The sequence below is a fragment of the Equus przewalskii genome, chromosome 20 (assembly GCF_037783145.1).
Source record: "Equus przewalskii isolate Varuska chromosome 20, EquPr2, whole genome shotgun sequence".
NCBI classification, from domain to species: Eukaryota; Metazoa; Chordata; class Mammalia; order Perissodactyla; family Equidae; genus Equus; species Equus przewalskii.
The window spans coordinates 23,220,990-23,246,111 of record NC_091850.1 but is presented as its reverse complement, the minus strand read 5'-3'; the positions used below and the strand labels follow the sequence as shown (position 1 = coordinate 23,246,111).

Below are 25,122 nucleotides of genomic sequence, written 5' to 3'. Positions count from 1 at the left end.
GCTGCCATAATATGGAAAAGGCTAGGACAGATGGACTTAAGTAGCATTCAGAAGAAGTTCTAGTGGCTATAGAAGGTCTGGGATGGAAGGGGTCATCCAGTAGATGTTGCCTTAAAGTAGAAAGTGATTTCTGTACTTGCTTGACTTCTGTAATAATCGCCCACCAAGTGCCAGGTATTGTGCTCTGTATAGTTTATGTACATTTTCTGAGGTTTATAGCAGTCGTTTAAAGTAAGTGGTATTATTTCCAGTCTATACGTCAGGGAACAAACAGACCCCAAAAGGTAACTTGCCCACGGTTGCCCAGCTAGCAGGAGATTTAGTTTGTGCTATTAGTTACCATGCTTTTGTCTTCTGCTACTACAATATCCAGCATTCCCATCCAAAACTGTAGAAAATAAGTCAGCTTGCCCACATAAATAGAGAATTTTAGCTCCTTTCAGGGTTCTTGAGTTTTGGTTTTGTGTCTCTTTAACTGTGTATATATTCTCTGTTATGAATGGGTTGCCTGGAAACACTATTCCCTTGGAAAAATTTGGTGCCTTGGGGAGTAAAGAAAACATAAAGAGTTAAGAACATCCTTTTTTGGGTTCATTTCAGTTTATCTCTCATTCTAGCTACATCCATAGATAGTTTATCTTTTGAGTATCTGTGATAGAGCACAGACATAATGGAAATGCACAAAGCTTACTAAAGTGAGAGTCTAGCTGCTTAGATGGTATTGGTTTCTGTTACAAGGCAAGATTTCATTCATTTATTCACCTGAGGTACTGTGTGATCCCAGGCAGGTTACTTTACCTTAATTGTGTATTTGCCTCCTCATCTGAAAAGTGGGTTTATAGGCTTGTAGTGCTTAATTGAAATAACATATGCAGATTGCTTGGCAGTGTTTGGTGCGTTGTCAAAGCTTAATAAATTGGTGCTATTTATCAAGCTGTATACCTATTATATATTATATACTGTGCTAGACCCAGGAAATGAAGAGTTGATGAATAAGACAGCCCTTAGAGAATTTGCAGATTTAATCATGCATAAGCAACAAGTAAAGAAGTGAGTGAACAAAAGTGTTGCAGGGACTTTTATTGTGGAATGGTGTCACTGAGGAGGGAGTATGAGTGGCTTAGTCTACCTTAGAGAGAGAGGAAAGATTTCAAAGAGGAGTTGACTTCTGAGCAGAATCTTAAATAGTCAAAAATAAGCGGCCCAGGCTAGGCTATGCATTGCGGTGGAGCAAGGAGTACTAAACTACCTAGAGAAGTAGAGTCTTCTCTTCTGGAGACTAATGACCTGGGGATTGTGTCTTGTACCTCTCAGTATCTCTAACATGCCATGTACATTGTAGTACAGCACACACAAGCCTGCAGTATTTAAACCATAGACAGATAAGAAAGTAAAATGTAAGGACACTGTTTTTGTTGTTTGGCAGATTCACGTTTAAAGAATCAATCTGGCTCAATGTCGTCTTAGGCCCTCAACTTTGGGATTGTCTTTGGGTTTCCTGTACTGTCTGGCCGGGTCACCTGGCTGTAGAAAAACCCTGGGCATGTGATTAGAAAACCTGAGTTGTAGTCTTGGCTCTACTGTTTGTCAGTTGTGTAACCTTGGGCATCTTGGCTTCCTTTTTTTGTTTTTTGTTTTTTGGTTTTTTTTTGAGGAAGATTAGCCATGAGCTAACTTCTGCCAGTCCTCCTCTTTTTGCTGAGGAAGCCTGGCCCTGATCTAACATCCATGCCCATCTTTCTCTGCTTTATATGTGGGATACCTACTATAGCATGGCGTGCCAAGCGGTACCATGTCCGCACCAGGGATCTGCACCGGTGAACCCTGGGCCACCGAGAAGCGGAAGGTGTGAACTTAACCGCTGCGCCACTGGGCCGGCCCTGGCTTCCTTTTTTTAATCTGTAAAATATGTCAAGTAATTTTGGATTATGGCATGGACATTTTGAACATTATCACATTCTGCATGCTGTTAATTTCCTCTGGAGAATGCTTTTGTTTTGATTTTGATTTGTTTTGTTTAGCAGGCAATCAACCTGGTTAGGTTCAGACTGCCTTATGTGGGCTGTGGATCCAATTCCAATTTAGTTTTCCAAACCTTTGTTGTGTTGTTTAGGTCCTAGGTGTGCTGACCTGGGTGGTAGTCCGGGCCATAGTGCGGTTCTTAGAGCCTTCACTGTGCTGCCTCAGGTCAGTTCCACACGTGTGCAGCTCGACGCTTAGCTCAAGACTGCATACACAGATTTGGAGGATCTTTCTCCAGCTCCCTCTTCTGATTTCCTTTGCATGTTACCTGCCAGGGGCTCCTTTTCCTGGTCCTCTGGCTAGAAAACTAGGGTTTTAGCCTCCTTGTGCTGTCATATACTTCCCACAGTGTGATCCATTTCATGGACACAGAGGTGAGAGAAAAGGGAAAAAAAATTAGAATTCTTTCTCTCCAGGCTCTTCAGATCATACTTTCTTTCCTAGTTCTCTGTCAGGGAGAACTACTTTCTCCTAGAGTTTAGTTATGCAGCATCAGAACTGGGGCTAGCCGTGAGGCAGGGCTGAGAGAGAGGAATAAAAACAATTTTCCTTCACACTCCCCCCCCCACCCCCCCCTGCCATTCCATCCCTTTTCCTGGTTCTCTAGCCAGAAAGAGTTTGTCTTGGAGCGTTTTCTGTCTGCACCTGCTATACAGTTATGGGATTTGGGCTGTCCTCAAGTCTAAGCTGGGATATGTGGGAGGAAAAATTAAAACCAGAAAACTCACTGCTGTTTTTGACTTCTCTCCCCAGTCTGCTTGCTTTTATTTATTTTTTCAGAGTCCTTGTATATTAGCTTTATGTATTCTGTGCAGGATTTTTAGTTGTAATCAGTGAACAAGATAGGGTGGAGTAGGCTTTCTCCATCTTAGCTAGTCTGGAATCCCATCTGTAAAATATGAATAATGACCTGTAGCGATGGTCCTCATCCTTAGCTGCACATTAGAAACACCAGGGGAGCTTTTACAAGTACCAGTGCCCAGGCTGTGTCTCCAGATCAATTAAATCAGTATTTAGGGGGTGGGATCCAAGCATCTGTGTTTGAAAATTCTCTAGGTCCTTGTTGTTCAAGGTGTGATCTGAGGACCAGTGAAGCAGGGGCATCACCTGGGAGCTTGTTAGAAATGTAGACTCTCAGGCTCCACCCTAGGCCTGCTGAACCAGAACAAGATCCTCAGATGACTCCCGTGTGTAGCAAAGTTGGGGCAGCACTGCGCTAGGACAATTCCAATATCCAGCCAGTTTTGAGAACCACTGCCTTATAGTATTTTGTAAAAGCACATGACAAGTATTTAAAATAAATGTAAGTTGTAATATGCTCTGTGACTATAAGCTGTCATTGGATGCAAGCTAAGCTCTTCCCTGTTTTCTAGGTCCCTGGTGAAGTAAGTTACCTTTGATTAGAACCACAGGTTCACCTTTGGCTTCAAATCAAAATTGTTTGTAAAGCCAGCTGCATCCTAGCTCAGCTTTGTGACTTGGATTCACACCACATAAAATCTTCAACGCACATTCATTCTCTTGTTCAGAACACACAGCCGTCTTATAACCTGAACCTCCAATTTTCTAAATCCATTCCTTCTCTACTCCTCCTGAAACCACAGATCCATAAACACATAGTTTCTCTCTAATAGCATCTCTACCATCATGTCCAAAATTTTAGCTCCTACTATCAAGGACAAAACATCCAAGTACACGTTCATACATTCTTTTTGAGTAGGAGTTTTCCACCAATTGGGGCAATTTCCTAAGACTAGAGAAATTCCAGAATGCTGCCCCCTTTTGCTTCTTCCTAAGAAAAAAGATGACTCAGGATAAAATGTTCTTATTAACATTTTGCTTAGATACTTGCCTAGAAAAATTGTATTCTCCTGCACGCTTCCATTATGAAAGGAGTAAGGGCTTGATGTGAAAATGGCTGAGATTTCAAAGTTACCAAACTAATCCTGATAGAGAATAAAATATTTTTGCAACTGTACATCTAACACCACTTTCCTTACCTCGACAGGTGCTATCGATTTGGTTCATGTAAGCTAATTAGTTGGGTCACTGGTTTATTCCTAGGACCAGTGTTGGACTGGCCACATAAGAAGCACCTAGGTGCTTATAAAAACAGTTCCCTGTCCTAGTTTTGATTCTAGAGATTGGGGACCCATGCTTTTATTATGTCCACAGGTGATTCTGATGAACCAAGTCTGGGAACTAAGTCCGCACAATTCCTTATTCAAATCCTTGGAGGCCAGCTGTTTCTTGAAATTACGAATTTTTAGAATTTTCTAAAGATAATGCAGTATGTATATTAGATAATACTCCCTGTGGAGTCTAGGGCAACATCCTGTAACCAAATAATATTTCGGCAGCATAGCATATTAATATTTACTGTGAGTAGTATGAGGACTAAAATAGTCTCATGTCAGTTCACGTCAAATTTTGCTGCCAAATTTATGGGAAAACTTCTGGTTTTAAGAGATTTGAGGGACTTTGGAATTCTAAATAAAAGAGTATGGGCCTGTCGTGAATGAGAGACCATGAGTATTCAAACTCTTTCCTGCCATCATCTTATTTAAAAGTCTTTATCGTGGACTTTGGAGTTGGGCCATCTGAGTTGGACCCTGAGTTGGACACAGTTATCATTTAATAACTGTGTGACTTTGACAAGTTATTTAACATCTCTGTCTCAATTTCCTCATCTGTAAAATGGGGATTATAATAGTACGTCATAGAGTTGTTAGGATTAAATGAGTTAAGTAACTGGAAAATGTTTTAGAGTTGTGTCTGATACATATACTAAGCTTTATATAGGTGTGTTTGATTAAAAATTAACATCTCATTCCACTTCAGGAAAAATTTACTCATTGTTTTTAGAAAGGACTTTTGTACTTTTAAACTTTTGGTCAAAACTTCTTAAAAAAAAAAGCAAACAGCGAAATCTAGTTTTCTGTCCCTCAGACTACTTGTATAATAAAGAATAATGTGCTCAAAAGACAACCAGGAGAAAAAAGATTTAGGGGACCCAAATAAAATTAGCCTTCAGTGCATCCAATTATTTTTAGTTTGCTTGTTTGGTAGCGTGTAATTTGATCATATCGCGTTATATTTTGTGGTATTTCTCAATATTCAGATTATTTTCAGACATTTTGAAGATGGGTCTACTGAGGCTCAATGGTTCCGATTTGCCCACAATCAAATAGGTCATGGAAAGCTGGGACTAAAACTTGAAAGTTCTGACTTGCTGAATATCTTTTTTTCCACAAACCGAGGATGGTGGATATTCCATCAGTATTCTTACTGGTGTCTGAAATGCCACATTCAGGTGTGTAAAGTGAGAATAACATAAAAATATTTTTGTATTTGCAGTTGTGCATATTGTGTGCAGTTTGGACTTGGTCATTTCTTAGCATTAAAAATTTGTGTTAAAAGTATTTTTCTTGCAGCCAGCCTGGTGGCACAGTGGTTAAGTTCGCATGCTCTGCTTTGGTGGCCTGGGGTTCATAGGTTTGGATCCTGGGCGCGGACCTAGCACTGCTTGTCAAGCCACACTGTGGCAGCATCCCACATAAAATAGAGGAAGATTGGCACAGATGTTAGCTTAGGGCCAATTTTCCTCACCAAAAAAGAAAAAAAAAAAGATATTTTTCTCTTTGTTCTCATCAATAGTTTTTTGTAGCCTTACGTTAACAGACTGAAACAATAATATACAGCATTGAAGGGCACAAAGAAAGAAGAGTATCGTTTTGGGCCAAAATTTAAACACAAGACTTGAAAGGTTAGAATCATGGAAACTTACTTTTGGAAGTGACTTTAGCCTTTATTGATTTATTCCTACTTCGTGTGCCTGGATTTTAGGAAACATTGTGTCATGTACTGTGAGGTGAGTGAACAGAGACAAAATAACTTCTGTCAAGTAACTTACAGTCAAGAGGTGTCCGTGAATTGTTACCACAACAGGTACACAGTTCAGCCTGGGGGAAGGATTAAAGATGTGGCATTAGAATTAGGCCTTCAAGGGTGGTAGGATTTGTACAGTCAGAGACAAAGTAATCTAAGGCAAGGAAGATCTTAGAAAATGAAAGGTTTATTTGAAGATTAGTATGTAGCGTGGGTTTGATATAGTTCAAAATTTGGAAGGGAAAATTAGTTTAATATAGTTTAAAATTTGGAAGTGGTAAGTAGGAAAATAATGTGAAGGACCTTGAAATAAAGGCAGAGTGATACTGAACTTTATTTGCTAAGCTATGGGAAGCCATTGAAGATTTTGGAACTGAGCTGACGCAGAGCACCCTGGGGGGAGACATAGCATATCTGACGTGTAGTGGTTAGCCAGCTCATGTATTTTAGCGATAGATTTTACTGCTCTGTAAGAGCCTGAAGAAATCTTTAGGGAAGATCTTAAAGTATTTTTGCTAGTTATTGCTGGAACTTGGCTACAATGTTACTTTACTCTTAATGAGAATTCTGCCAGGAAATAATCTTCAGAAATGACAAATACTAATCAAATTCCAAACACTGGGCTTCTTTTTCTTTACTAAATGTTATAAGATTTAAATCAACGTTAATACATGCTAATGCACATCTTTTTTACAGGTGTCAGTAAAATGGCCTTTCGTCATTTAATTGAGTTCACATATACAGCAAAATTAATGATACAAGGAGAAGAAGAAGCTAATGATGTATGGAAAGCAGCAGAGTTTCTACAGATGCTAGAAGCTATCAAAGCCCTTGAAGTCAGGTAATCACTTATTCCTTTAATGAGGCGCAGATAGTTATATTCCGTCATGTTCACTCTGTTAGTCAAGAATTTGTGTGTCATGCCCTAAAGAACTGATGTTTTGATATTAAGACTATTTAAGGATCTGTAAAATTCTTCTGGGTATCGATTGTTCTTTCCCTCACACTTGATTTCTTGTCCTTATGTAAAAACTGTTAAGATTTACTAAAATAGCATCTTTTGTATATAATGAAATAAGGAGGACTAGGCAACTTTTAAGGAGTTCTCTGGGTCCCTGTAACCTGTTTTCTTGGGTTCAAATTGTTAATTATTTGTACCATGCCTTACTGTGAAAAGGGCTTGGCTTAGAAAGATTAACATAGTACTACTTAGAAATGTGAGGAAATTGATGAAGATAAAATTAATAGGCCAGGTAGGGGTGATAGTGAAATTAGAAATATGGTAGCCAAAATGCATTCCATTTAATTCTATATACATACTAGATGGGCTAAATCTTGCTCTGAGTTCTGAAGCACCAAGTGCAAAGAAAAAGGAAAAAGAATACTCAGTTACATTATTCATGGTTATAAGATGAGAACAAATCAATTACTTAGGAGCCATTCCTATGCAGTTAAAACATAAAATTTCTCAAAGAAGGTATTTAAAAAAGCATTAAATGATGTAGTGAGTGAAGATGTCAACATCTTACATCATGAATAGTGGCAATGTAATAAAGTGTAATATAGTGACTAAGAACAAGAACTCTGGAGTCAGGCTGCCTGGGTAATAACGCAGCTCTACCACTGTGTGGCATTAGTGAAGTTACTCAACCTCCTGTCAGCAGCTCAGTTTCCTTATCTGTCAAATGAGGATAATGTACTCTTGTGTGTAGGATTATTTGTGAGGGTTAAATGAATGAATGTATGTAGAGTGCTTAGCTTATGTCTGGCACGGAGGACTGTAAATGTGAACTGCTATTATTATTATTTCCTGCCTCTGTTTCTTGTGATCCTCAATGTAGGTCATTGTCATAAAACTGAAGTACCATTTGGTAAAATCATTTTCACATGGGACAGAATGATTTAATCCAACTTACTGGTGTGGTTCAGTCAAAAGATATAATTTAGAATAACTCTAAGAACTAATTGAACTGTAATCATCCATAAATACATTTCTCCTAATGAGCTTTTAATTAGGTTGGTGACAGAGTTCAAGATTAAACTTTTCTGACAAGAACTTGGTGTGTTTATATTATTTGATGCCTGGTGCCGGGCACGTAGAAGTGCAGTAGGCATTTGTGAATGGATGGATGGGTGCATGCCAGTTAAAACCAGATCAGTGCTGTCCTGCCGAGAGAGGAGACATGGGTAGCAAAATAGAGGTTTGTTGAGGATTTATACCTGATTGGGTCATACCTTCTCCAAAATGGAGGTAGACTAAGGGAAATATATATGGATGGGGCATTATCAGATTTGTGGTTAAATCCTGCATGAGAACCTTCTGAAAAAATGTTCTGTCTGTGAGGTTCTTTGCTGGTAGTATCTCACTATGAGGAAAATCCTTGGCAACGGAACAGTAGAACATATTCCATGACAGTGGCGTAGGTTGAATTTGAGAGGCATTTAATTGAGTTCTTGTGTATGGTCATTGGGAGATGAAGGTGAGAACAAGTGGGCACAGCTGCTTTCCCAGGCCTATTTAGAATCTTTTAGGGGCTGGCCCCCGGCCAAGTGATTAAGTTCACGAGCTCTGCTTTGGCGGCCCAGTGTTTCGCTGGTTCGGATCCTGGGTGTGGACATGGCACTGCTCATCAAGCCATGCTGAGGTGGCATCCCACATGCCACAACTAGAAGGGCGCACAACTGAAAATATACAACTATGTACCAGGGGGCTTTGGGGAGAAAAGGGAAAAATAAAATCTTTTAAGAATCTTTTATATTTATTATGATAAGGCTAGGATCCTTGTAGTAATTACAACCATCAGTGCTTTTCAGTATACATACAGTAACATGTTGAATTATTTCTCGAACCAGTCAGACAGACAGTATACTCTGAAGAGTTCTCTGAAAACAAGACAGCAGTATTACATGTTGGCTATTTATGATAATACAATTTATGAATAAAAATTTAAATTGACTGGTTAAGGTAACTGTATTGAGAAGATTATTCTATAACTATCTTAAGGTGAATAAGGTGCTTTTCTCACATTTGCAGTATGCAGGTCCTTTTGGAATATAGTGTATTTGATTGACACTGAAAAAATACTTGGAATTTATTTTGCTTTGCTGGAATTGCATTGTTTATTTAAAACTGTGAGAAGATTCCTGTTATTTGTTAGGAAAGAACAATTGCCTTATAGATTTTTCCTCCCCAGCCTATTGAGGTGTAATTTACATATAATACAATTCACCCATTTTAGTGTAGAGTTTGAATTTTGGTAATTGTATACAATGGTGTAACCACTACCACAATCAAGACACAGGAACATTCCCATCACCCTAAGTTTTCTCATGACTCTCTCAACCCTGATCCCCAGCCTCAGGCAACCACTGATCTGATTTTTATCACCGTAGTTTTATGTTATTTAGAGTGTCTTATAAATGGACTCCTACAACGTGTAGTATTTTGTGTTTGACTTTTTTCACTTAGCATTGTGTTTTAGAGATTGGTGTTGGTAGGTATTACTACTTCATTCCTTTTGATTGCTGAGTAGTATTCCATTGTATGGATACCATCTGTTGATGGACGTTTAGGTTGTTTCCAGTTTTTGGCTATTTCAAATCAAATGGCTGTGAATATTTGTATACAGGTCTTTGGACATGTGGTTTCATTTCTCTCAGTAAATACCTAGTAATGGAATACTTGGGTTGTATGGTAGATGTGTTTAATTTTTTTAAGAAACTGCCAAACTGTTTTCCAAGGTGGTGTGCCATTTTACATTCCAACCTGCAGTATATGAGAGTCCCAACTGCTCCACAGCCTAGCTAGTACTTGGTATGATCAGGCTTTTTCATTTTAGCCATGCTGGTAGGTATATAAAGGTTTTAAATTGCATTTCCATAATGACTAATAATGTTGAAAATTTTTTCATGAGCTTTTTTTGCCGTCTGTTTATCTTTTTTGGTGAAGTGTCTGTCCAGATCTTTTGCCCATTTTTAAAATTGAGTTATTGTCAAGAACTGTGAAAGGTCTGAGATTTTATCCTATTTGTAAGCTAATAAGTTGGCCTGCCACGGTTTTAGGGATCCTGGCAGAGGATATGAGACTCCTGAGTCTGTGAGAAAGGACTTTATTTCTCTCACAGCGTAACAAGCAGCATGAGCTTCATGTTCATATCAGTTTTTCTTCCTATGCCAGGTTCCGCAAGGGTGACACTGTGGCCTAGGTGTGTGCTGTGCTCACAGTGGTTTGCATCACTGTTGAGGAACGCTGAGCTTTAGGAAACCCAAATCTTTTTTAATAAGCTACAAGCAAACCTGCCTGACCTTTGCCCCAGAGGGGCCATTATCTTTATTATACTGGACAATAAATGAACCTATCCTCCAGTCAGGAGGAAGACAGTCTTTGAAGGCTATTTGCTATACGAACAACCTTGAAGAGATAGTCCAGAACAAAAGACGATCGGTGTCTTTGTGTACAAGCAACGCAGAAGCATGAGCAATCCATGGAGAGCTCCATGGAGAAACAATATCCTTGTTTCTATATTATTTTAGCTTCTAGTGAGTTTTCCCACGAGTGTTCCCACACTGTGTGACCACTCTGATTACTCTGAGTGATAGGGACTGGGACCTAATCTGTTCAGTTTTTCTCACACTGGATTTAATTAAGGCAACTATCAACAGAACTCCAAGCAGCAGGATATGGCCACCCTACAGTGCTGAGCTTAACCACACACCCACTCTCCTAAGGTGCGGAACTCCACCAGTGAACAAATCCATAGAAAGCCAGGTGGCTTTATCCTTTAGTTTCTGTACTGACTTTTCCACTTAGCCCTAAGCATTAATCTAAGTATTGCAAAATGCTGTAGCAGTTGCACAGTCTCTGCATTGGCCCACAGGGAGGAAGTCAAGGGTAAATCTATCTTCCATGATAACCATGGCCAGTGATTTGAGGCTGATATGAGTGCCTTCCAGAGCCCAAGTGGTGTCATTGATCACATCGGCTTAAGTTGGGTACAAGTTTTGTACCACCTTTTTGTATGGGTGACTCCCATTGTGGGGAGAACTGCGCATAGGACACAGATAAATAGCAAATTAGTTATTGCTTTAGGATGCTCCCCCAAGTAACCAAGTGTAGCCTTGTTTTGGAGAGATCTCTACAGTCATCTGAGAACTAAACTGATCTACCAGTGGTATTTCCTTAAACACTGGGTGGTCTCTTCTGCCCACTGTGCAAGTCATCATATTTTAGGAGGGAAGGAAGTACCTGGCTTCCACATAAGAAGTACAGTCCCAGGGGCACGTAGGTGCTTTGGAGAGAAATTATTGTTTACAATTGTTTGTGTTTGCAAAGTGAGACCTTCATCAGTCAGTGGCACAGGTTGACATTGCCTCCAATGTGGCCTCCCCCTTTCCCAGTTCAGTTAGAGTGATTGAGCCTAGTCTTTGTTTTTGGAGGGACTGTCTGCGGGCAGTTCAGTCTGTCCTGTTTGTCGTGAGCACCTGAGTGCCAGCTGAGTGGCAATCATCCAGCTCATGAACTGAGCCTCACCTTTGGGAATGGTAGTGGGACAAACATCTGGTGTTTTGCATGGGACATGCAGAAGCTTGGCCATCCCCTGCTGTTTCCAAAAGACTTTTTGGTAGAATTAAGGGGATGATGATCAAATTGTGGTCAGAGCCACCTAGCAGGAGATGACAGAACCAGCAGTCAATTTAAAGTTGTTGTAACAGTTGAGGAGAGCTGCATCAGAGCGTTTTCCTACCCGAGGAAGGTGCTAGGGCTGGTTTTGAAGGGCAAAAAGATCATTAATGTCCCTTTTTCCCCCATACCTCCTGGAGTCTAAGATGTTCTCTCACCACGTGCCAGGGTTGTTGCTCTCCTTCCACCTCCACAGAATCAGTGTGTCCCATTATAGTATATAGTATAGTAGCTATAACTTCACCTCTTTTCCAGTCATCCCCTCCTCTTACTGAGACCTTTCATCCAAAGTGGTCAGAGACAAGGGCATTTTATAAAACTTAGAGACCCATTATGGCTCACAAGGGCCACTGTCACTGTTCTTGGCAAGCAGACTATTCAACCATGCAGTCATTATTCTTAGAATCTAAGATGATGTCGAGTCAGCAAGAGAATCCAGATAGCTGAACTAAATTTCAGTTTGAATCTGCTAGGCCCACTTTTAATCAGCTGTCACCTGGAGGAGGTACCAACCAGGCTGTCCCAGGGTTGCCATTAGGGGGCAAGAAAAGGATCATGTCTTAAGAATGGTCATGGCAGAATCCTAAATTTCCAATTAGGTTTATATAACTTCCTACCCCTTTTGTCTTGATCCTTACCCAGGGAGCAGCTGAGAAGAGATGATCCCTTTCTGGGGACAGCTGAGTTCGATGACCAAACTGCCTTACTCAGATTTTTGGACAAGGAGGAGGTGAGGGAAGTAGAGTCAGAAATCTTTTGAGTCAATGTTTGAGGAGGCTGTTGGAACGCTCTACAATGTCAGTATCTGGATGGTAGGGAGCTTGAAAGGTCCATCAGCACCTTGACTATCAGCCAATTATTGTAGCTTTTGGCACACCATTATTGCACAGCAGGTGGTCCAGAAAGCTAAACATATGACACAGATTAGTCTCAAGGGCCACGTGGTGCGACCAGAACCAGCTGATCAGACTGGAACAGCAACAGTGTAACCTGAAAAAAATGTCTTCAGTGGTGAGGTACCACTGATAGCCCTGAGATGGAGTCAAAGGTCCAGTGTAGTCTGCGAGGAACAGTTGGAGACAACACCCTGTGCCATGTTGCCTCCTTCACCATGAGATAAACAGGCCAACTTTTGGCAGGTGTTACAAGTCTAGCATGCATTGGCAGCTTCTACATCAAAAATATAGGGTCTTTTACTTTCTGCTCAGTCTGTGATAGTGAATGTGTCACCACGTCCAGAATGTTGGATCTGGGTGTCCATGATGGAAGTCTGGGCAGTGCAGGCTTGATTCTAGTTGCTGTCATTGGTTTCATTACCATGGGCCTCTAAATCAATGATCCAGACAATTTGATCAACAGCTGTTACTTGTTTCTCCAGTTGTGATTCCAAAGATGGGTGTCTTTAATCTTCCAGGATTTTCAAGTCTTCCAAACATCTAGGCCATTGGCAACAGCCCAAGAGTCAGTAAAAATATAACAGGGTTTATTGTGGAAAATGTCCAGAGTTACGAAGACAGCCTTAAGTCCTGCCTTCTGAGCAGAGCAACCACATCCACTTTTGGTTTTGCAGAGTTGGTGGTAAGACTGAGCTCTACAGCAGCCCAGTGAACACCATCGGCCTTCAGCTTAGCCAAATCATCAGTGATCAAAGACTCCATTGATATAGTGGCTTTCTTTGGCCAACAGAGTGGAGGAGCTACCACTTTTTCACGTAAAGCCAAGAGGCCAACTGCTTTCTTGACTATACTATTTCTGTTTGACGAGTGAGACTTATTGGGCACTTCTTACCTTGCTAATCATGAAGTCTTAGTTGACACATTCCCAAGTGGTAACATCAGGCTAGAGAGCCTCAAAGCCTCCAGGGATCAGGTGTCAGTTGCAACAAGAGCCTAACATCAAGCTAATCCTTACTTGTCAAAGGGAATATACCTTGTAGCCATGTCAGGGAATTGACAAGTCCAAAACCCAAGGAGTACCTTTGGGCGGAGGCTGCCTCCCTTTGCTAGAAGCTGTAATCTGCAAAAGCATCAGTCTCAGACTTGTAGCTCAAAGGGGTCATTAAGGTGGTAGGGCTCCAAAGGTAGGCAACATGCCACAGTTTAATGGACAACTTCCAATGCAGCCTGTTGGTTGGAGCCCCACTTAAAAGATGCTGATTTGCAGATTACCTGCTGTAAAGAAGAAAGTAGAATGCCTAAGTGAGGCATGTGCTGTCTCCAGTACCCAAAAGGTCCAGTAAGATGCTGGGCCTCATTTTTGGTGGGAGGAGGGAGGAGGTGAAGAAGCAGTAGTTTTTCTTTTACTGCTGGAGGAATAGAGCCTTGTGAATCCACCTGCATGGTCCCAAGAAACTTGAATTTTGTTGGGGTATATCAGCAACCCCTGCTGGTGGAGGTGTGGTAACACTGCAGTCACGGCCCTTGAGACTGAGACTTTTGGCTTGCCAGTCAACAGGACATCATCAATATAGCGTAAACTTTAGACATAATGAGATAGAGACACGAGCTAAATCCTGACCCAGCTACTGGTGGCAAATGTCGGGGGGATTTGTTTCAGTAGCTCTCCTCTACCTGTGGCTCTTCCCAATTGGGATGATTCATCTCTGCTGCTTATGGGATGGGGAAGTATAAGTCCCATAGCAATTCCTTCTGTACATCCAGATGTCAAAGCAGTAATAGTACATAGAATCAGCCCCACCCACAGAGTCAAGACAGCCTCCCTTTCCTACTATGTACCTTGCCCAGACCCCATCAGTTGAACGAGTGCCTCCTCTCCCCATAGTGGGATGGTGAATTGGACACCTGAATGTAGCGGAGTCATGGAAGTTTGCATCCTTCCCATTCCTGAGTTTCTTTGAGTGTACTTGGACGGGTAGATAGTCTTCATTGTATACCCTTGGGAACAGGGAGACCTCACCTCTACCTCTAATTATCTTTCTCCAAGCAGGTGAAGTCAAGGTAGAGGAGAAGGGAAGGTAGAAGAGGAAGAGATGTGAAGGGAGAAAGTGACTGTGTCAGTGAGCAAGGCACATTTACTTTTGGTTTCAAACAGCACAAGAGTTACGTGTGCCCAACTAAACAAACCTCCAGTGTTTTGACCCCACCCAAAGCCCTCTACCAGGCAGCAAGGCTTACACTGACACCATCTGTTTCACTGGGGACCTCTTGATTTAACAGCCTCATTCACATTGCTTTCTAGTTGGTGCCACGAGGTTTATGCCTTTTGGCTGACTTAGACTTACCTTGCACAGTGGTGGCTTTTTTTTTTTTTTTTTAATTGTGCCTTAATCCTCGACATTTGCTTTCCCATTGTCATGATAACATCTCTAATGCTTTTCACTGGTTTAACATAAAGGTTGGAGGGGTCTTCAACAGGTCCGACTACAAGAATTCATATTGTTTTGGATTCTTTTCTCATTCCCAAAGTGACTCAGCATTTTAAACCCAGTTGGGCAGGAAGACTTACTAGTCAATGTTTGTCTCAGACAAATCTCCCCAAGAGCACCAAAGCACCATTATGGCAGCCAGGACCCACTACAAAAAAACTCAGACCTTTTACAGTCATTTCCAGCTGGATCTAAGGTAGACATGACAGACTGCAGGAGGGACTGAGCCCTGAGATGTGGCCTAGATGTTGCCATTCTTAACAAACATTATGCTGCCTCCTCATTTCCATATGGAGCAGCCACAGTTCTAATGTCTCAACTGGTTGCTGTTAGTAGCAGTTGCAGATTTTCTTATCAAACTTGATTTAGGTGCATGTCGCGGTAACTTGTCTGTAAAGTGGTGAAACCTGTCTCTGCCCTCTCCACCCACCATGAATCTTAGTATCCATTGTTAAGATGGGACAGACTGCCAGATTGGCAGGGAAAATGCCTGCCCCTCCTGCCAAAGTTTGCAGCAACTAGGGCACCATTCTAGCAGCTGTTCTTGAACTTAATTGCCCAGTACTCATCCTGCAACTACATTCCCAGTTGTTCCTTATTAATAGATGTTTTAGTTTCCTGGGGCTACCATAATAAAGTATCACAAACTGAGTGGCTTAATACAATGGAAATTTAGTGTCTCACAGTTCTGGAGGCTGGAAGTCCTAAATCAAGGTGTTGGCAGAGCCATGCTTCCTTAAAAGCATCTAGAGGAGGATCCTTGCTTGCCTCTCCTAGCTTCTGGTAGCCCCAGGCGTTCCTTGGCTTGTGGCAGCATAACTCCAAACTCTGCCTCCATCTTCACATTGCCGTCTTCATATGACTTTTTCCTCTGTGTGTGTATTCACATATGCCTCTTAATAGGACATGGTTGTATTGGAGTAGGGCCCACCCTACTGACAACATCTTAACTTGATTATATCTGCCAAGATTTCTTTCCAAATAAAAGCATATTCATAGGTATCAGGGGGTCAGGACTGCACTGTGTCTTTTTGGGAAACACAATTCAACGCATAGCAGTATGCAGTTAAGTAGAAGGCCATTTATTGCCCAGTTCACCATACAGTTTGGTTAACATGTTTGCTGCCACCTCCAATGGACTTCCTCAGATCCCATTAATTGCTCTGTGAGGCTTCATCCTTCCTCTTCCAGAAAGCCTGATCTTTTTCAGTATCCTGTCCTTGTTGCCAAAACCTGACAAGAACTGTGAGGGATCTAAGATTTTACCCTACTTGCAAGCCAACAGGTTATCCTGCCACAGTTTCATGGATGCTAATAGAAGATATGGGACTCTTAGGTCAGAAAGAAAAGACTATTACTTTCTGCACAGCGTGTAACATGAGTTTTATATTTGTACCAGTTTACCTTTCTCCCCGAAGTCCCACAGGGCTGACATAGAGTGGCCTGGGTGAATGCTGTGCATATGGTTGGTTTACTTCACAGCTGAAGCATCTCCAACTTAGGAAACCCAATCTTTTATAATGGACTGCAAGCAAACCTGCTCCACCTTTGTCTCAGAGGGGGGCATTATTGTAGTGGACAGTAAGCAAAGCTGCCCTTTGTTCCAGAGGGAGACATACTCTCAGTCTTCTCAGGCTGCGGGCTCCTCTGCAGACATCCTTGAAAAGATAGTCTAGAACAAAGCTGTCAGTTCACAAGATGTGCAAAAACACAAGAGGCTCATGGAGAATTGTCTCCCAATAGTTGTCTTCTCTTACTGAGTTTATTGAATTGTGAGAATTCTTTTTATAGTCTCTATACAAGACCTTTGACAGATATATGTTTGCAAATATTTTCTCCCAGTCTGTGACTTGTCTTTTTGTTAACTATGTGTTTCGAAGGGAAAAAGTTCTTAATTTTGACAAAATCCATTTTTATCAGTTTTTGCTGTTAAGATTTCTGCTTTTTATGTGCTATTTAAGAAATCTTTCAGTAACACAATGTTATAAAGATTTCTCCTGTTTTCTTCTAGAGGTTTGATAGTTTTAGTTCTTATGTTTAAGTCTGTGACCCATTTTGAATTAATTTTTTGTGTACAACATGAGAGTAAGGATTGAGGTTTATAGTTCCCATATAGATACCAGTTGCTTCAGCAGCAATGTTAAAAGATTCTTTTCTTGGGGCTGGCCCCGTGGCCGAGTGGTTAAGTTCGCGTGCTCCGCTGCAGGCGGCCCAGTGTTTCGTTGGTTCGAATCCTGGGCCTGGGCGCGGACATGGCACTGCTCATCAGACCACGCTGAGGCAGCGTCCCACATGCCACAACTAGAAGGACCCACAACAAAATATACAACTATGTACTGGGGGGCTTTGCGGGGAAAAAGGAGAAAAATAAAATCTTAAAAAAAAAAAAAAAGATTCTTTTCTCCGTTAAATTACCTTGGAACCTTTTTTCAAAAATCAATTGACTATATAAGAGTGGGTCTATTTCTGGACTTTATACTGTTCTATTAATCTTTGTCCTTACCAATATCACATTTTCTTAATTTACTGTAGCTTTGCAGTAAGCCTTGAAATCAGGTAGTATAAGTCCTGCAATCTTATTTTCTGCATTTCCATATTAATTCTGTTATCACTTTATCAATTTCTTCCCAAAAGCCTGCTAAAATTTTGATAAATCTTATAATTTTTTAATTCATACGTTATATGTTTCAGGAACAAAGAAAACTCAGCTCCACTAGAGGAAACTACTACAGGAAAAAGTGAGGCAAAAAAAAGAAAGATTGCAGAAACTTCAAATGTTATCACCGAGTCGTTGCCATCTGCAGAATCAGAACCTGTTGAAATTGAGGTGGAGATTGCTGAAGGCACAATTGAAGTGGAAGATGAAGGCATCGATACATTAGAGGAAGTGGCTTCTGCCAAGCAGTCCATAAAGTACATTCAGAGCACAGGTTCCTCTGATGATTCTGCTCTGGCACTGTTGGCGGACATTACCAGCAAGTACCGTCAAGGTGATAGAAAAGGGCAGATTAAAGACGAAGATGGCTGTGCATCTGACCCCACAAGCAAACAGGTAGAAGGTATTGAAATTGTGGAACTTCAGCTGTCACATGTGAAGGACTTGTTCCATTGTGAGAAATGTAACCGTTCATTTAAATTGTTTTACCATTTTAAGGAACACATGAAATCACACTCCACTGAGAGTTTCAAGTGTGAAATATGCAATAAAAGGTATCTTCGGGAGAGCGCATGGAAACAGCACCTCAATTGTTACCACCTTGAAGAAGGTGGAGTCAGTAAGAAGCAAAGAACTGGGAAAAAAATTCACATATGTCAGTACTGTGAGAAACAATTTGACCACTTTGGACATTTTAAAGAACATCTTCGAAAACATACAGGTAATTAGTAAATACTTTATGTTAAAAGTATATTTTTTCATATTTACTTCAAGTCTGAGTATCTGAATCCTTTTTGTTTTTAACTAATACCATGGAAACCATCCGCTGTATTTTCTAATGTACAAGCTGAGTTCACACTGCATTTGTAATATTAGTTTGTAATATTGATGTTTTAAAGGTAAAATCAGTATCAACTTAAAAGTCATTGTGACTGCTACACCTTGCCAAATTTTATATTTTTAAAAGAAATAAGTAAAACACAGTTTGTCATTATTTACTAAGGATCATAAATTAGGAAATCCTAATTATAGTGAAACTTCACTCTTAATTATTTTTACATTTCCTGTCTCTTGTTAATAAGTTACATAGATGAGTACATTTACAGATAATCCCTGATATGTTTATACCTTTGTGTGTTTGGTCATCTGCTTGACCTGGTAGCTAGGTAAGCAGTGTATGTCCATCTCCCCTCGCCTCTCTAAGGGCAAATGTGTCAGGACTGGTGGACAGCCAGGGTGATGAGAAGGATAATACTTCTACTGTCCTGGGTGCTGTCCCACGGAGTCTTCCTTAGAGCCTCTGGCTGTTAGATCTGCATCCATCCCCTGTGCCTGTTTTTTCCCTGACAGATTCCCTGTCCTTGCTTCCACTTCCCAAGCAGTCTTTATTAGGTCTCCTGTGCCACACACAGAAGCTACCACTAATTACTTGAGTCTCGAGAAGACCCTAAACCCACTATAACAAGGGTGTGGAGAGAGCAGTTGCTATGGTATACTACGTGTCAGACTTCTGGACACTTATTCCCATGTTCTTATTATGTGTGGTGGTTAAGGCTTTTTAGACTGTTAGTACAGTGATTACAACATACGTATCCCACACTGTTCAGAATCTTTCTCTCTGCTGGAGTTTGGAGAACTTTGGATGAATTTCTTTCATAGATCTCTTGCTGTCCAAAGTCACTTGCTACACACTACTTGAAATTGAGAAACCAGATAGATTCAGATAATGGGGTATCTCTCACGTTTCGAATGCTTGGTATCAATACTCAGGAACTGAATAGATACTTGGTATCAATACTCAGTGGTTGCATGAATAGCAGGAGAATCTCATACTTTACTTAAAGCTCAGTATGGATTTAAAAGACTTTAAAGTACTAGTTTGGATAACTAATAGGTGTTTATGAAATCTTTTGGGAAAATACTTTCTGATTTTCATACATTATAAACCTGTATATTTGGAAACTGCCTGTAGATATAGTTTTTGGTCCTTAGAAAACAAATATTCATCTATTTTAATGGTCTATTGATGAACATTTTGTGGTAACTCTGGATTAGTTTTGTCAAAGGATTGATTTACCAGCAGCACAGTAAATTGGTAAATAGGCATTATCTTGATAACTAGCGCACTTTGATAGTGGTTTCTGGTACCCCAACAGATAATCAGTCACTTTTATTTCCTAGCATTGTGAAAGTAGAAGCAATTGTCTCTTTTACCCAAAACTAGTGACTTACCTGTTTGAAAATAGGACAACACAGACCATTTTGAAAGTTTTAAAATGTGCTTTCCAAATCCTGCACTTTGTGTTTTGGATCAAACAGCAGAATAGGCAGGTAAAGTACATTATGTTGTGTGCCTTTGTCTTTCCCGTCAAAATGATGTGAGATAACATAAGTAAATTAACTTAAGTAGTTATAAGTTATAGAACCAGATGACCATTGGAGGAATATTTGAGCACATAATGCAAACTGAACTTTCATTGTCTTTTTTAATCTCAATCAATTATTGTACTAGTAATTAGTGACAAGATAGTTTAAGATGTGATCAAGACTTAGTGAATTCAAGAGGAGCATAAGTAAACAGTTTTAAGTTATGTTTATGTTAACAAAGGATGGATTGTTTTTGGGCCAGCCCCATGGCTGACTTGTTAAAGTTCTGTGCCTTTCACTTCGGTGGCCCACGTTCATGGGTTTGGATCCTGAGCACGGACATACTCTACCTACCAGCCACACTGTGGAGGTGTCCCACATACAAAAAAATAGAGGAAGATTAGCTCAGATGTTAGCTCAGGGCTAATTTTCCTCAGCCACAAAAAAATAAGGATGGATTGTTTTTTACTTATAGCTAAGTGTAAGGTAAGGAAACAATATGTTCCTGTTTCCTACCCTCAATATATACATAATACACCCCCCTCAGTTGCATATTTTGCATACTTTTGTTAGTTTTGTGGTTTGGTTTCTTGTATATTCTTAAAGCGTACACTGTAATCTGGCTTGATAAGCAAAATTTGGCTGTTGCTTGTCCTCTGGAATTATTTTGTTTCCATTTGGAAAATAGTAATGGTAATACCAATCTTCTTGGTCATGGAGATAAAGAAATTTTAGAGTCCCTGCCATCAAGGAGCTCAAACTTATATTGGGGGAGACAAGCAGGCACAATCACAGTGTGACAGGCTAAGTGCTGATAGACGTAAGCACAGAGTCTTATGGGAATGCATGCCTGGGCTGTTTGTTTATGATGGAAAGGGCAAGGATTGCTTCCTAGAGGGTTTACCCTATGATAACTCCCAAAGGAAAAGGAGTTAGCCAGAAGATGAGCATTCCAGGCAAAAGAAATGAAACATACACAGGCATAGAGAAAAGAGAGGAAGGAACTCGTGTGGAGCACTGCTAATAGGTTATCATGGCTTGGGGATTCGGTCCAAGTGGAGGAATGCCAAGAGATGCAGCTGAAGAGTTATCAAGGGCTGACCGTGTGGCATGCACTTAGGCATCATGGATGAACTACCAGTGGTTCAGGGGCAAGAGAGAGAAAGTAATGATGGGAGATGAGGCCAAGATCTTGTAATTATTTTCATAAGTGTTGTAAATGAGGTCAAATTTCTCTTGGGGGACTCTGGGTTATTTTAAAGAAGTTTAATCTAGGAAGAGATCTGATCAGATTTATGTTTGAGAGAGATGACTGGCAGGATAGATTAGAGTGGGATGAAAGCTACTAGGTCTAATCAGGAAGCTGAGGGAGTAATCTAAACAAGAATGAGGGATTGACTAAAGGCAATAATAGTGGAAAAGGGTTGGAGATGTGAGTAACGTTAAGTAGGCAAAATCAACAGGATTTGGTGATCGGTACGATGTGGGGTGAAAGGGTAGCTCCCAGCTTTCTGATTTGAGTGGCTACATGATTGGAGGTTATTAATTTAGAAAGAAAAATATAGTAGGGTAAGCACTTTAGGGGTCGGGGGAGATATCTGGCATGTTGATAGGGATACCGAGTGTGAAAGAGAACCTAAAGGTGACCTTTAACCATGTTTTCAAATAATTGTTCCCTAGTTTCCTGGAAAAGTAGTGTGGAATCATAGAAAGAATGTGGGTCCAGAAATCAGAATTAGATTCCAGCTCCAGTTCTGACATTTGCCAGCATGATAAACTTGACTAGTCACTTTATCTTTGGGTCTCTTTCTTTGTCTGTGTAAATAAGGGTAATGATACCTACTTTACAGGGTTGTGACAAATAAGAGAAGACAGTAAAAGCACTTTGGAGACTGTGCTGTCTATACATCTAAAGAATGATTAATCTGGTGCTATTTCTGGATTTTGGGGGGTTCATTAATAGTTTTTTAAATAGCAAAAGCTCAACATACAGTGAAAAGTGAATGTCTTTCCTACTTCAGTAGATCTCTCCAGAAGCAGCTACTGCCTTTATTTTCTTATTTATCCTTCTGGATATAGTCTTTGCATTTTCAAGTAATCATAGGCAGACACACAGAGTTTTTGAGAAAACAAACAGGAATATGCAGTACAGTGTTGTACCATTTAATTTATCTTGAACTGTTTTTAATATATGAAACATTCATGAATCTACTTATTTCTTTCACTGTAGCTGCATATTTCAGTGTATGGGTATCCCATAATTTACTTAACCACTCCTCTTGATCCACATTTAGGTTGTTGCTAATATTTTGCTATACTGTAAACTATACTGCAATAAGCATACTTGTATGTATCTTTGTGTGCATGTTCAAGTAATTTAATTTTTAAGAGCAGAATTGCCAAATCAAAGAATATGTGCATTTTAAATCTTGGAAAATATTGTCAAATTGCTCTTTAAAGAGGCTGTGCCAATTTGTATTTGTAGGTTTCATTTATATTGAAAAATAATATACTACCAAAATCCAAAACTTAACAATTTTATTTAGCAATATCTCCCAACATTTGGGGAGTTGAAAAGGAGTTTCTGTACCAACACTAATTCTAGGTGATTAGGTCTTCTCTCTCAAATTAGTTTTTTCATCTCGTTTACACAAAAAATAAGCTGGAGTTTTGTCAGGGAAAGAAACCACGGCTCAAAGTTACTTGACTGTGTCTGTTGTGCCTAGTTATAAGGGTCACGACTAGTACCTCATCTTCACTGGGGCCCATTCCCTACAAGCATCATCCTGTCTTTTGAATTCTCTCTTCTTTCCTTACTCTAACTGTTGGACTCTCCCTCATTTAGCCTTCCAGTCCTTCCATATCCCATTTCACCTAGCTTACTGCCCTATTTTCTCTGTCTTGTCTTGTGCTCATTGTATACAACTTGAGTCACTTTTTCTTGTACTCTAAGCACATTCCCTTGGCTTCTTAACCCCCTTACTCTAAAAAACCCTCCATCCTGGTATTATTGCAGTCATTTACTCCTACTCCCTGCTGAGCGCTGCTGGAAAAAATTCCTATTAGACCTTAAGTTAGGCCTTTTGGTGTCGGATTTATATCTTTCTTTTCATAATTTCTATTCTAGACCTTCAGTGCAGCACTCAAGACCCCAGAAGATGACATAGCTGTCTTCTTATCCCTAACTTACCTGTGCAGTAAACTTCCATCTTTGTCGCTTCCTTTTTTATTACAGAGAAAGATATTTCCCTTTTCTTTTTCATGGTCAGCCCTGGATCCCACACCTTGATGTCTCCTTGAAGACTCTGCTTCATGTATCATTCCTACTCCTTTCCTCCTCCACTGGCTTCTTCCCCTTCAATAAATAAATAATGACTCTTTTCTGGCTTGAATCTGTTAATGACTTGTACCTCTCTCCCACCTTTCCTCTTTATGTCCTAGCCTTCCTGAAAGAATTTCTGCACTGACTGTTTTCATTGTCTTGCCTCTCACTCACTCTCCCTCATCCCACTGTAGTCTGACTCCTGATCCCACCACACCACTTGCACTGTTCTTGCGAGAGTTGTTACCCTATGTGACATCTCTGTTCAGTTTGGCACTGTTTACTACCCTCTCCTTCCTGAAATTTCTTCCTTAATTTCCCTCAGTGTTCTTTCCTTCTACTTCTGGCTGTTATTTCCATTTTCTTTGCTGCCTCATCTACCTGCTGATTTAACTTGCCATTTCATTGGGATCTGGCCTTGATTCTGTTAATCACATAACATACTGGGAGTTTTATCCACATCAAAGGTTTTTATTACCACCTAAAGTAACTCCTAGTCTCTATGTCAGTCCACCCTCTATTTGGCTCCGGATTTGTCCATACAACTGTCTACTGGAATTTTCCACTTTGCTCTCAAACTCAACAGACATAAAACTGAATTTATAATCCTTCCCAGCACACCCCACAGCAAACCTACTTAGACTTCTGTGTTCTTTATTCTGGTTGATATTCTAAACCATAGATCTGGGAGTCATTATTGAGCTTCCTCCTTACTCCTCACTCACCATGCTATTTTATATTTCTGTGCCTCTGCCTAGAATAAATTTCTTTCCTTTCCTTCTCTCATTCCATTCCAGGCAGAATTAACCACTCTCCTGCTTTGTGCTGCTGCAGTACGTTTTCCATGGTCCTCATTTCTGTAACAGACCTTCTACAGTGCATTGCATTTGTTTATTTTTAAGTATTTTACCTTCCTGAAGTACCCTGGCCTGTGATATGAAGGTTTTAAAAACAAGGATAGTTTGGGGCCAGCCCTGTGGCCAGGTGGTTAAGTTCTCACGCTCCACTTCGGCGGCCCAGGGTTTTGCTGGTTCAGACTCTGGGCACGGACATGGCACCACTCATCAGGCCATGCTGAGGGAGCAGCCCACATGCCACAACTACAAGGACCCACAACTAAAAAAATATGCAACTATCTACTGGGGGGATTTGGGGAGAAAAAACAGAAAAGAAAAAAAACTGTCAACAGTTATTAGTTCAGATGCCAATCTTAAAAAAAAAAGGACAGTTTATTTATCTTAATCACCTAGCACATGGTCTGGCACACAGTAAGTGCTCAAAATATTCTTACGGAATGGTTAGCAATGTATTTCCCCAAAATAGAGATTGATCTTGATTTTTATCTAAGGGAAAACATACAGTTTTTTATGATTTGCAAAAACATGGGATAGAATTCAGATTCAAATTTTATTTCTTTGTCAGAGCACAGGTACAATTATAATAATCACTGAAAACTTAATTCCACTTCTAGAAAAATCTTTTGGATATGGTAGAAACATCTGAATTATAAATTCCAATCTTCCTTTTAAGAAGGTGCTATTACAATTAACCAAAAATAAAAAAACTTTAATTGCTTTTTCTATTTTTCTTAATTTGTCAATATAACTTTTTCTATTCTAATAGGTGAAAAACCTTTTGAATGTCCAAATTGTCATGAACGATTTGCTAGAAATAGCACCCTCAAATGTCACCTGACTGCGTGCCAAACTGGAGTGGGGGCAAAAAAGGGAAGAAAGAAGCTTTATGAATGTCAGGTATGTGTGAGTGTATTCACAGCAAAGGCGTCTGTGTTTGAAAGCATT

General features: G+C 40.2%; 1 protein-coding gene across 20 annotated transcripts in view; it reads left to right on the top strand.

Moving 5' to 3' along the window:
- Nucleotides 1–25,122, top strand: part of ZNF131 (zinc finger protein 131) — a 41,554-nt gene that overhangs the window by 13,960 nt on the left and 2,472 nt on the right. For 5 of the 20 annotated variants that reach the window (XM_070587632.1, XM_070587633.1, XM_070587635.1 and 2 more), the window contains exons 4-7: nt 6,607–6,751; nt 17,667–18,027; nt 18,130–18,352; nt 24,944–25,074. In XM_070587632.1, coding sequence (XP_070443733.1) covers nt 6,607–6,751; nt 17,667–18,027; nt 18,130–18,352; nt 24,944–25,074 — 860 coding nt within the window. Of the gene's footprint in view, nt 1–5,143; nt 5,336–6,606; nt 6,752–17,666; nt 18,353–24,943; nt 25,075–25,122 lie in introns of all 20 variants that reach the window. The other 15 variants (XM_070587645.1, XM_008537101.2, XM_070587630.1 and 12 more) reach the window with 6 other exon arrangements.